Source organism: Monodelphis domestica, chromosome 3, assembly GCF_027887165.1.
Source record: "Monodelphis domestica isolate mMonDom1 chromosome 3, mMonDom1.pri, whole genome shotgun sequence".
In the NCBI taxonomy this organism is placed as follows: Eukaryota; Metazoa; Chordata; class Mammalia; order Didelphimorphia; family Didelphidae; genus Monodelphis; species Monodelphis domestica.
This window is the reverse complement of record NC_077229.1, coordinates 90,575,187-90,588,700: the sequence shown is the minus strand read 5'-3', so window position 1 is coordinate 90,588,700 and position 13,514 is coordinate 90,575,187. Positions and strand designations below refer to the sequence as shown.

General features: G+C 35.7%; 1 protein-coding gene across 5 annotated transcripts in view; it reads right to left on the bottom strand.

Annotated features, from left to right (window-relative positions):
- Positions 1-13,514, bottom strand: part of KDM4B (lysine demethylase 4B) — a 308,063-nt gene that overhangs the window by 108,140 nt on the left and 186,409 nt on the right. For all 5 annotated transcript variants that reach the window (XM_001375298.5, XM_007488942.3, XM_007488941.3 and 2 more), the window contains exons 7-8: positions 12,454-12,557; positions 3,678-3,815 (exon numbers count right to left, since the gene is read on the bottom strand). In XM_001375298.5, the coding sequence (XP_001375335.3) occupies positions 3,678-3,815; positions 12,454-12,557 (242 nt within the window). The remainder of the gene's footprint in view (positions 1-3,677; positions 3,816-12,453; positions 12,558-13,514) is intronic.

Here is a 13,514-nt window from a genome sequence, read left to right as displayed (position 1 = left end):
CAAGGCTACAGTCCAGTCACATTGGCTTTCCTCATAGAGAGTGCTCCATTTCCTCTCTTCATGCTTCTGTACCAGCTGCTGCCCAAATGAGGAATGTCTTTTTTTCTAACTTCTGCTTCAAGATGATCTTGTATCTACTTTGAACATGTCCCAATATGCACACAATATGCACACACAGAAGACACAATATGTGTCTTCTGAGTACACTAGAAGCTCCTTGAGGGGAGGGCCTGTGTGATTTTTGTCTTTGTCTCCCCAGCATCTAGCACAATATCTGGCACATTGTAGGCACTTAATTAAATGATGTATAAATGAGACTGTAAAGTGCTACTTCAGCTATTTTAGTGATCTTTCAACTAATCAAACTGACAGAGTAGAATATAAAGCTCCATGAGGACTCTAAGCATTCTACTTCTCCGAGTGCCTAGCATATTATTCTGTTCACAGGAAAGGCAACCATCCTAATGTTTGCTTGATAAAGTCTATACACCCAACGATACAATTTCTGATCTGCCTCAAATTTTCTAAGACCTTATCTGGTAGAAGATATAAATATGCAACATGGTAGGTGTCCCTACAGAACCATAAGGATCTTGCATTAGGAGAAAAAATGGTAAAAATTTAAATTTGATATTTATAAGGGAACCAGATGTCAATGGGAAGGAAATCACCAGAATTTCATGAGCAACATTATTTCTAGAGCCATAAGAAGACAGGGAGAGTTAATTAGACTAATCTTTGGCAAGGACAGTAAACAAATTTGGATAATAGAAGGATGGGAAACTTGGTGAACAGTGCTTCTCTCTGAACTGTGATAGTATTATCATTCTATGACAAACAATTGTGAGTGAAGTACATGTAGTCACACACAGATCTTTCCAATGGCCACAATGACTCTCTCTAGCTCCATTTACTTTTAGAGAAATGACATATGTGTGTCAAAAATATCTGAATTCAGTCATGGGCAGAGAAAAAGAGACCAGTGAGAGTTTTAGTGTGGAAGATTCCTAATCATGATAAATGGAGACCAGAGAACATATACTATCTATCAATTTAATATCTACTGTATTCTCAACCGAAAGACCAACCCAGAATAGGGGTCATGTATCTCGGGAGGTTCTTTAGGTTTATAGGTTTTTAATTATCTGCCCACCAGCTAAATCTTTCTGGAACATACATGTATATAATTTTAAAACATTCTTGCCCAGTACAAGAAAATGACAGCATGAGAGCAGGGCCTAGAGTAAAGTCTGTCAGAACAAGATGAGGCAGTGTGAAAACTTCTCACATTCAAGGTAAGATCCAATCTCAATGGAATTCCCATCAAGTGGTTTCATATGGTCTTCAAACTATCAATAAAAAAAGCTATAAATTTATGTTTGCAAAGTTAAGAAGAATTTGTTTTTGAAAAGTATAGAATTCAAATGTAAAGTCTGTTGGCTATTAATAGGGACCCTGAGTCCATGGACAGCAAATTACTAGAAAAATAAACGAGTTAATAACTTCATCTTTCAGTTACCTAAAGAGATAGCAATAAGACCTACTTAGTCATAAAAGATTATTAAGTTGATACAGTAAAGGTGATACCTGCCATCTTTGTTACTACTACCAAATGTTCTAAACCAGAAGGAAAATAAGTAACAAATAGCATAATATAAACAAAATGCTTAGCATGATGATTCAATAACATAATTCACCAAACTTATTACATGGCAAGGCACTAAACTAAACACTTGGAATACAAAGATTAAAATGACACTGTGTATTAGAAAGACTTAGATTAGAGAACAGAAGATCTGGGTCTGCCATTAAGTCACTTAAATTCCTTGAATCTACTTTTCTTCATCTGTAAAATAAGGAGGGTGTTCTTTGTTTCTTTTAGCTCTAAATTCTATAATCCTATGACTGCATTTCTACCCTGCAAGAGCTTAAAACATAAGGGTAAGTAAGGGGTATGCCAATAAGTAAAACAATGTAGAACATGACAGGAGCAAAGAAAGGATTCAGACAAAGTATAGGAAGAAAATTTTGAGTTTTACAATTGTAGAAAGAGTCAATTGTGAAATTTCAATATAATAGAACACAATTATGTCACATATAATGAATGGCAAGAGAAAGAAATGAGGAAATACAATGTCAAGATAAAAAACAGATACATAATATATGAAATATGAGGATACAAAGTAGAAATTCATCAAAACCTTTTATATCCAGAGCCAAAACTCAAAAGGTCACAAATAGCGATGGCAACATGGTATTGAAAAAAGACCACTAGACTTGGGGACAGAGGCTCTTACTCATTCGAGTTTTGCTCCTTGGAGTCAGTCATATGATGTCAGCTAAGTTGATTTAAATTTTAATATCCTGCAAGGTCAGTTTCTCAACCATAAAATGCTAGGGTTAGAATATATATATAAGGTTTCTTCCAATTCTGAAGCCCTAAACTCTTAAAAGTACTTAAGTTATTTTGCTATTTCTTATTTGTTAACTCAAGATGTATATTATTGCTATTTGCATATACTGAAGTATAAAATTTACTTTAAAAATTATGAGGTGAAGAGAAAAGGACTTGTATAACGAAAGTTGATTATCATCAAGTAATCACAGCATCATAGCTTTAGAGATACAAGTAGCCTCAGGTCACCTAGCCCAAGCCCTCAATTTACAAATAAAGTGAGGGCCCAGGAAGATGCCCAAAGTCATCTAGTGGAGACAGAATTTGAGTCCAGGGGCTTGCTCTGAAAATTATTCTCCTTCTACTTTTCCATGCTCCAGACATAACCAGAAGCCCAACTGACTAATTAAAACTCAAATTCCTTCAATTTTCAGGCCCTAAAATATATCAATAACAGATATATTTCTCATGTTTTCAGGAAGGGGATCCAACACTGAACAACTCCCTGATCAGAAAGAAGTAAGAGGAGCCTGAGCAGGATATGAAAGCCCTATGAAGGCTGGTCTGGCTGGGAGGAGATGGCAAATATAAAAAATACTTTTAAGGTGATTAGGTCAGAGGGATGAAATGATCAAGAATACAAAAAGCATCCATGCCATAGGGAGAGGAAAATGAACAAATAGGTTATCTTCCCCTTTGTGGACTTAATGAAAAACAGTGGCTAAAAGGAAGGAGGCAGTTATCTTGGTCTCTGTAAAACAACAGAAACCGCATGCATGTCCTTACCACAACTCAGGGAGCAAACTGTCTGAAAACATTAAGAAAAGCCATATGAAGGACAATTTCTATGCAGATTTCATAAGGACCATATGAATCCAATTTCTATAACAGAACAAACACTGTGTACAACCCCCCACCCCACCCCAGTTTTTGGCAGTCCTCCCAGGCTCACATTCCTAGCACAGGAAGAATAGCTAGTGTTTATATAGAACTTTACATTTTTTAAAGCCTTTTAAAAGGGATGTAGCCATTTGACTCTCAAAAGGGCCCTGTGAAGCACACAAGTATTATAAGTACTGTGGTGTCCATTTTATAGATGAGGAAATTGAGGCTCTCAATGAAGGAAACGGCATACTCAAATTTACAGGTAGTAAGACAGAGCCAGAATTATAACCCAGTTTTTCTGTGTCTAAGTTCAGGTTTCATTTCAACTGCATGTGTCTAAACATTAGAGTTAAAAAGAGGTTTTGATTAAAGCCCTTTCATAAGGACAGGTGCTTACCTGAGTAGCCATCTTGCCATAATCAATCCACCGCAGTGTGGCAAAATTGGTTGACTCAGCACAGTTGAAGCCATGATTGAATCCTGCATGGTATCCATAGGGAAAAGTAATCATAAACTCTCCAGCCTCCTGAGTTATCTGAAGACAAAAGGGGTCAATGGATGAGAACTTTTAATTCAAAACTGGTCATAACAAGTATATGCTGTCTATATCTATTTCAATTCTGTTCCTGGTAGAGTTCTCATCCTGTGGACTAGACCTAATCACTGAGAACAGCAGGTGGAGCTTGATGTGATGAGATCAGAGACCAGAAAATTCAAAGGTAAAGAAATGTCAGACAAAATATAATTTTATACATAACATCCTATTTTAAAATAAATTTATGAAGGAGAGTGGTATGAAGAAAACTGGACAGACTCTGACTCTGGATCTACCACTAATTAACAATATAGTCTGAGATATGTCACTTTTTTCCTCTGGTAGTTTCATCATCTGTCAAATGAGGTGATTAAAGATCATTAAGAATCTCTACTTCCAATAATCTATGACCCCATGTATTCCTTTGGAGGAAAACAAATTTCTCCAGTGAGCTCAGTAGACCATTAAGCTATATTGATAGCTATATTTAAGCTATTTTATTTATTATATATATTATATATATTATATATTATATTATATATTATATATATTATATATGTGTACAACAATATTATATATAAATTAGCTATTTATCATATTTGAGGAAATGATCCTGACTTACACTGATATGTTGCCTACACAGAAGTTCTGGTCACTCATCACTGTTCATTGTGAGGAATCTTTTGCTATCCCCCTCATACTTACTTCGTGTCCTTATTAGGTTCCACTAGAATCAAATTGGAACTTTGAAGTGACAGGATCATAGGCTAATAGATTTAGAGATTAAAAAGATCTCAGGGCCCATATAATCCAGTCTCTTCATTCTAGAGAGGTGGAACCAAGCTTCACAGAAGTTAAATGACTTGGCCTAATTCTCAAGTACTAGAGTTCTGCAGCAAATGCCTATCTCCTGAAGTCCACTGTTCTATTTTCATGCTCCTAGCTTTTTAGACTAAGACTTCATAATTTTCATTTGATAAATTATCACATTACTCTTAAAGAGTCAGAGTCCTAGCCAGTCATAAATCTGTATCAATTACAGAGAAGGCTATCAGCCCTCCTGTCAAGTATTCCAATTCATTTTCCTAAAACAAAACTGTTGTTTTTGGAAGGGGCAAAAATATCTATTAAAATCCATTACCCATGGGGACAAAGATGATCAACTCAAGTTTTTAAAACTACACTGCTATTTGCAGAACATTCAAAAAGATCAGAAAAAAAATCATCTTCAAAGGTTCCACATTAACAGGCATCCAACTCATTAGATAAAACTTAAAATCCCAACAAAATGTTGGCATCCTTGCTACAGATTAGACCATGGGTAAAGACAAAATTAAACCAGTCTAATGAGGTGTGTAAATGTATCCAATTCTACCTGATAACCTGGGAAGCCAAAAGGTTAGGGGAATCTAATGGCTTTTCACTCCCTGAGGTGTGGGCAGTCTAAAATCTGGGGAAGGGGGAAGGGAACATTTCCCCTGGCTAATTATTCTCAGTCAGGTGCAATGGGGATGGGAAATGACAGTGGCGAGGAAAGGTAAGAGAAATTAGAAGTATTCAACTTGAAGCTATATTTGTCAAGGGGTCTGATAAAAGGGAGTCCTGGTCAGTTACAGGATGGACTACACTAAAGGTTTTCTGAGTTCCATTCTAACTCTAAGATGGTACTTTCCTAGTAGCAAAAAAAAATGCTAGGTTTGATACTATACTTTAGGATATTTTCCCATTCGCTGGATTCTGAACCCATATATCAACCTATTCTGAACCGGTACCCAATTAATTATGGTCAGTCTGTTAGCTAAGCACCTTTAGCCTCTAAGCACAGCAAGTGTCTAGAAGTGAGATAAAGGGGAGAAGGATGTTCAAGACATTTCTGGTGAAGATAGGAATTAGACTAAAAGCCACAAAATGAGTGATATTCTAGTTTCTCCTGATATACTCTTGCTTCTAAAATGGGATTTTTCTCCTTAGCATCCATACTTCTTCAACCTTCAATTTTAAGATTTCAGGAAGTGATCATAAGCAGATTCTTTCCAGTACTAATGACTTTTGCAAGAAAGCAATTCAAGCACAGTTTAAACTGGTTCATTTAGGCAATTAACACAAATCAAAAGTTCATATTAAATAATGTCAAAAAGCCTATAATAAGAATCAAAAATCAAAACTTACACAGAATAAACTGATCATTAATGATATTAGAATGTATTTCTTTTCAGATAATGAATTATTGACAATTGAGAAAAAATATTCCTATTCTAATTTCTATTCTGAAAATTCTCCAGGTGACAATATCATGTGGCAGAAGCAACACCCTTCAGAAAAATTAAGAGCGGGGATAAAGTTAAAGCCTATGAATGTATTTTTTAAGAGTCTTTCACTTATTACTTATAATACTGACAAAAATAGTTAAGTCCTTTGAGTATAGGATTGATATTTAGGGCTTCATCTTCCCAATGCCTACCATATGGTGGAAGTTTAACAAATATTTGCTGTTCACTTCAGATCTCCATTCCCTCCTCTTCCCCTAGAACTGATCATAGGCTATTACCTATAAGTCTACATTTTATTTCACTGCTATTTCTAAACTTACCTGTATGATCAAGCAATGTTCTAGGAATGAGGACAATTATATTTTAATATAAATTTTGTTTGTCCCCATCAGAAAATTTGAAATTCCTCTTGTGAGTGGTGTGAGAGCTACTTGGGAGAAGCAATTACTTTGATATAGGGTTAAATTTGTAACATTGATTACTAGACTGACATCTAACCTTGACCAGATGAAACGGTGTTGAGCTAGTTTCCCTTCTTTAATTAGTACCTCTGACAGTTAAGAATTTTTCTAGTTCATTTTCTCCCTTTTTGTTTTAAATTCTGTGGTTTAAAAAAATGGATATTGCTCCAAGGAAGTATGTACAAGTTGTAGGTCTTAAAAAGCACCCTTAACAACTGTTTGAGATACTGCAGCTACAATTGGTATAGGGAAATCAAGCATTTTCAACCTGGAAAGCTTCACTGTTCTATTTTATTGTTTTAAATTCTGTGGTTTTAAGAACGGATCTATTATTCCAAGGAAGTATACAAAGTTGCAGTTCTTAAGAGAGGACACTTCAATAACTGTCTGAAATATAATGTGTTCGCAAAAGGTATTGCCAAGTCAATGAAATCCACAATGAAATAGAATCAGTTCTATAGGGAACCAACACCTAGGTGAGAAATGAGGTCAAATTAATCCTCAGAAAACAAGCAAAAAGCTCCAGAGAGCTTTGACACTGGGAGGGAGCTGGATTAATTTTTCCTTGAGGGCAGAGACTATTTTTTTTGCCTTTTTTTTGTACCTCCAGCACTGAGTTTATTGATTTTGAATCAACACTGTACTGTTCTTGAAGTTGAAAAAATAGTGAAAAGATTAGGCTTTTTTTTTTTTAATTATCTTTTGCTTATCATGGGCAAAATGCAAAACCTGGAATGCAGATGGTTGAAAAAGGTAATTTTTAATGAGGAAACTCATTTTTTAATTCAAACACATATCAAAACTGTTAACAGAAAAGGTCCAAGTGAACTATAAAATCTGAGCATCTTTATCAGATGGTTAAAACATCTACCCCCAAAACAATTTTGGGGACTTTTTATACCAATTGTCTTTATTGAGGGCATGTTAAATGTTGATAAATATACTGATTTCCTGAGAAGAATTGCTTCTGAACTACAGCAATCCCCAAAAGGAGATAGAATGCTATATTACAGCCTTGTATCAAAACACAGGTCACTAAGAAATTCTTTTAAGAATTGGAAATAAATATGTCTTAATACCTTAAGAACTCACCTTATTTCATCCTCATTGAAAAACTATGGGCTATTATCAGGACCAGGCTTGGGGGAAAAAAATCAACTGATGAAAAAGGACTGATTTGATATGTGGTTTGATAAAGAATTAAAGAATGTGTGTCAAATCTTGTGAACCAAAAGCCAAACTATGTAAAACAAGTGCTTGCAACCAAATGTTATGAAACATTTTTTGGAGATGTAAGAAGTTTTAAAGTTAATTGTATAAATCAATAAATTTAATTATTTTACTTTGTCACAGTAAATTTGCACACAATTGTAGAGCAAAACTCTACCCTTCTTTGTGTTTTGAGGGGAGGGGAGTCATGTGTGAGGAATGTACCCAGAACTGGACTGGCTATTCATGGCAATCTTCCCCACTAGGCCTATCACATTCAACCCCTTGCACATATCAAGACAAAACTGAACAGTTTTAAGTTAATAAGGCAAGATTATGTTTCTGTTAATATATATATATATATATATATATATATATATATATATATCCTAGGGTCTTCATTTCAAGTCACTAGTATACATCCTCCATGTCATTGCTCTCAACATTATTCCAACAATAAATTAGAAAGTGCTCAGAATGATGGATTGGCCATGCAGAAAAGTAATAATGAGTGAAAGGATGCTGGATGAAAATGTCATTCAAGGAAAAAGCACAGAATTTAGGGACTTCCAGAAGCTTTTATAGAATAAAGAAATCAATAGTAGATAACAGAAATAAGCATTTTTAATTATTAAAAGCTGATGTTGCTCTCCCCCCACAAAGAAATAGCTACCATTTGAAAGATTTATAAATAAGAATGTATATTCACTCATTTGAAAGATTTTTCAGTGAATTTCAATGCTAGAATCTAATCATATTGCTAAAAGATTCCTAAGAAGTTCCTATTCCCTTGAATATGAACGAAAATTTAATTTACTCATGTTCCTTAAAAATTTAGGAACAATGCCAGGATATAACAAGAGATAATCACCTCACAAATACTTTTGTGTTCCAAAGACAAAGTTGTTAAGCTTATGAGAAAAAAGGAAATGATACATGAAGAGAAAACATAACCTGGTTCTCCAGGGAAAAATGTTTCTTCAACAATTAGTAAGAGGGAAGGTTCTTCTAAGGTTTTTTTGGTTTGTTTTTTAAATCCTTATCTTACGTCTTAGTATCAATTCTAGACAAATGGAGGTAAGTGACCTGCCCAGAGTCACATAGCTAGGATGTGTCTGAGGACAGATTTGAACCCAGGTCCTCCCTACTCCAGGCCTTGTGCTCCATCATCTGGGCTAACTAGCTGTCCTTAAAGTTGTTCATTTTGAATCATTTTACAGTACAGCCCAATTTACTAATCTGTAAAAATCCCATTTGGAAAAACACTATTTTCCAATACACACATCAACAAGGAAAATAACTACTATTCAAGAATGAGTTTTTTCTTATACAGGGTTTGGTATGAATGATGTTCAAGATAGAAATGAGGAATGATGAGAGAACCAGTAGGCATTTCATGAATCAGAATGCTCCACTCCCTGACAAATACAAATAATAGTTGGGGATTGGTATCCTGAATTTTGGCCCAGACAAAAAGAACCAATCCCCATCACATCCATTAATGCTGGAGGGTGTTCGATTGAATTGTCAGAAATAATTTCCCATTTGCTAGTGGAATGAGGAGAGTCCAGGGTATGATCACAGAACTGTACCTGACAAACTGTTCTTCCCAGGAAGCTTCAAAAATATCTTCAAGAGAAACTACTGTCTATGACTGCTTGGCCTCTAGGCTACATCTCTGAATCAGGAGAGCTTTAACTTCAAGCCTATTCAGAGGATAAGCATCTCTGTTGTGGAATGACTGTGAGAAACACTAGCCTGAAAGCTAAGCCTTCTAGCTTTGAATTGCTGTTTGGGTACTAAATAAAGCTTTAAAGTTTGAACCCATACCCTGTAAAGTTTCTTACACTAGAGGAAAGTCCAACAGGGAACAGAAAGGAATTTCCCAGAGTCTCAGAGCAATATGACAACTTCTTACAGTGTTTCCTATGCTTCTTTTGCTTCAAATAATTTAAAGTCAAAAAGGATCTATGTGATGTTATCAAGTCCTACCCATTCTTTTTAGAGAGAATAAGAACAAAATCCAAAGAGATGTTTTTTATTTTTTTTAATAATTAAAAAAATTTTTCTTCTATTATAGGAAAGTTTTTTTAACTTTTTTTTTAATTTGGAGTTAAAAATTCACTTATTTCCCTCTGTCCTGAAGATAGTAAGCAAGAGAAATAACTGCTCTAAGATCATAACAGGATGAAGGGCTAAAAGCCTTTGTTTTCTGTTTCCAAAGGCAGCACTCTTATCAACAATACCATGTAACTTTCCTTTGTGGAAGAAAGATATAAGGGGGAAGAGAGAAAGAAAGAGAGGATAAAGAAGTGAGAACAGAGTAAAAGATAAGAGTAAGAAAAAGAGGGCACTCCCCAACTTGTATACCAGTGACCAATCTGAATCACCACTCCAGAGAAAAATAGCCAACTCCAATCTTCAAGTGAGACACTTTGGAGTTTTAAGGTGCTGAATCCACCAGGAAACTGAGATTTAGCAAAAACTAAATTTACTAGTCCTTTGCCATTTGGTATCCCATTAATTTCCCACTGCAGCAATAGCAAGATCATCTTAAAATCAGATGATTTCACTTCAAACTTCATTTATCAAAGCCTTTTCACTAGGAAAAGTGAAACAACCTTTGAAGCAGTAAATTGAATAAGCTCACAGTCTTCACACTTTATGAAAGCCAAGAGATTTTATTTCTAAACAGGTGATACATTCTCTCAAAGAAACCTGTGAGCTTTTAACTCAGGGCTGGGCTTTGTCTCCCAGTAACATGTAGTACTGATCTCAGTAAGATATACAAAGAGGACCTGATTTCAACAACTACCAACCTAAGCCAAGATTTAGCATAATAATGATATATGGCTGAGTATCTAGAGATTAAGTTAGCTTTATGAATTGATGTTCAAGATAGGGAAGGAACTGATTCCTAATTTCAGAGAAGTAGCAAAAGAAAACTAGGACAGCTGGGTATCAGAGCAGATAGAGCACCAGGCCTAGAAATGGGAGGTCCTGGGTTCAAATGTGACTTCAGATACTTCCTAACTGTGTGCTGTTGGGCAAATCACCTAACCCCAATTGCCTACCCCTCACCACTCCTCTGCCTTAGAATCAATACTAAGTATACTCAGTATCAATTCTAAAACAGACAGTATGGGTTAAAAAAAATTATTTCCTTTAACTTTCTCCCTGAAAAGAGACAGAAAGATAGAAAAGAGACCTTATGCTTCCATTGCTATCAAGGTAAGGAAACTTAATAATACAGGTCTGCAATTTCTACTCTAAGAGAGTTGCTCTGAGCACTGAAGATTAAGTGTCCTTTGCCTAGGGTCAAACAGCCAATACTATGTGTCAGGTCAGATCTTGAACCCAGGTCTTCCTGTCTCTAAGGCCTTCCATCTATCCAGAATATATTCTGAAAGGCAATAGAGAAGTGGCCATAAAGGAAGGAAGCTGCAGAAAAAGTAGTGACCTGTATTATTAGAAGGAGCTTCCCCATCTAGAAATTCATTATGCCAATGAAATCCCAGGTTCTGTAACTATCTGTCTGTCTGGAGTAGATCTATAGTTACTTCTCCTGTATTAAGAAATAATTCAGGGGCAGTTGGGTGGCTCAGTGGATTGAGAACCAGGCCTAGAGATGGGAGGTCCTGGGTACAAATCTGGCCTCAGACACTTCCCAGATGTGTGACCCTGAGCAAGTCACTTAACCCCCATGGCCCAGCCCTTACCACTCTTCTGCCTTGGAACCAATACATAATATTGATTCCAAGATAGAAGATGGTTTAAAAAAAAAGAAAGAATTCTTGCTTAACTTGAAGATAAATTCATAAAATCAACTTAATCCCAGGACACCATACCACTAAGACATAGGAAAGGACCCACCTTGTTTCAGCACAGAGGTTTACACTGGGAAGTATAACATAAGAATATACAGGAAATAACTGGAAGCTAATAATTATTAAAAGGACCCTAAGGGGAATTTGAAATCTATCATCTATATGCAGTGACTACTTGGGAGACTTTTGCAATAGACCTGTAAAGAGAATTAGACCTTGCTGGGGATAAAAAGAGGCAAAGAGGATTGGACAAAGGAATGGTAAAAGGTTAACTGGATATACACATACTTGTCTGCAGGATTTACAAGTTCCTTCAAGGATTAATAAAGCTGTGCTTGGCTTGGCATATGTCCCCAATATCTCAATAAGTGACACACTGAGTGACATAAACACAGAAAATTACATCACAATTGTCTAAATCCTGGGACCATAACTACAGGAGGAAGAGAAGTAACAATTTTTATTCAATCCAATGAGCAATTATGCAGTTCAAGACTCTGCAACACATACTGAGGATACAAAGGCCAAAAAAAAGTGGGGGGGCGGGGGGAGCAGGGGGGTCTTACCCCAAAGGAACATAAAAAAAAGTTAAACATTTAAGATAGTAGAGAAAAAGAGATTACAGGAATACACCATGAGCCTCAAATAAACCAAAAATTGAGCAACAAACTAGGTATATTTGTCAAAATGATTTGGTCTTTAAGCATTCAATCACTCTTAACACAGCAAATTACTTATACTGTAATACTAGAAAAAACAAACTGACTTCCATTACAAAAGGAAAAAAAACACAAAAGTTTCTGAATACAAGCATCCAGCTCCCAGATCCAACATCAATTCACATACCCTTTGTTAAACTCTATGTACATACCCGATCAAAAGGAATGCTGTATTTCTTCAAAATGGAGGGAGAAATGAGAGTCATCTTGTGACGGAGAAAGGCATCACATCCCTGAGAACTTCCAGGGAAAAACCCTGGGGGAGAAAAGGGGGGACAAAAGAAAAGGCATGTTCAGTATAGTCAGTTCTCCCAAATAGGACTAACTTATAATCCTTATTCAAAAGTCTCAAGTTAACAGAATGAAAAGTTCTTGAATAAGAAAAATAGCATCATGCATCCATCTTCAGTCTTCTCTTAGATGAAAAAGAAGAGTGCAATTTTAAATAAACTTCACATTAACATTTTGGAAGAAGGAGTCAATTACCTCAAACTAGTTTTAGGAGGGAGAAAAAAAAAAACTCTTCTCTAGAGTGCCATTAACACTAAAAAGGGGAAAGAGAGGAGCTTTGGGTATTCTGGTATATACGACTGATTTTTCCTTAAATCTATATTCCCTTCGTCCAAGAGCCTCCCAACAGCCTAAAGGTTACTAATATAATGTTGCTGCTGTTGTACACTGTAGTGTTTTACCCCAGTAACTGTCAGATGAAGAACTACAATGACAGACAATATAATAAACAAAACTTAACTGGCCATTGCCTAGATATTCATTCTGGTATATGTCTTTATTATACTTCTTCCCCTTCAAATACTGTTTTTCAGCCAAACTGTACTATTCTGTTTCTTTCTCCTTGCCATTCTTATTTCACATTCTTAAACTGTAGCTGACATTTATATAGCACTTTAAAGAAATGTTTGTTGATTGACTAAAGACTTGCCAAATACTTTATATATCCTAACTTGAAGATCTTCCCAACAACCCTATGATGTAGGTACAACAAACATTTTACAGGAGGGGTAACAGGTTTAAAGAATGTAAATAATTTGGCTCTTGTAGCATAGCTAAGTGTCAGAGGTGGGATTTGAATCCAGATTTGTCCCAGATTCTTGCCTAGGAGGTGACCTTTAAACTGAGGATTATTACAATATTTTTTCTTCTACTATGACTGACAAAGTATCCCTTTCCTAGCATAGTTCCTTTTCCACTCCTG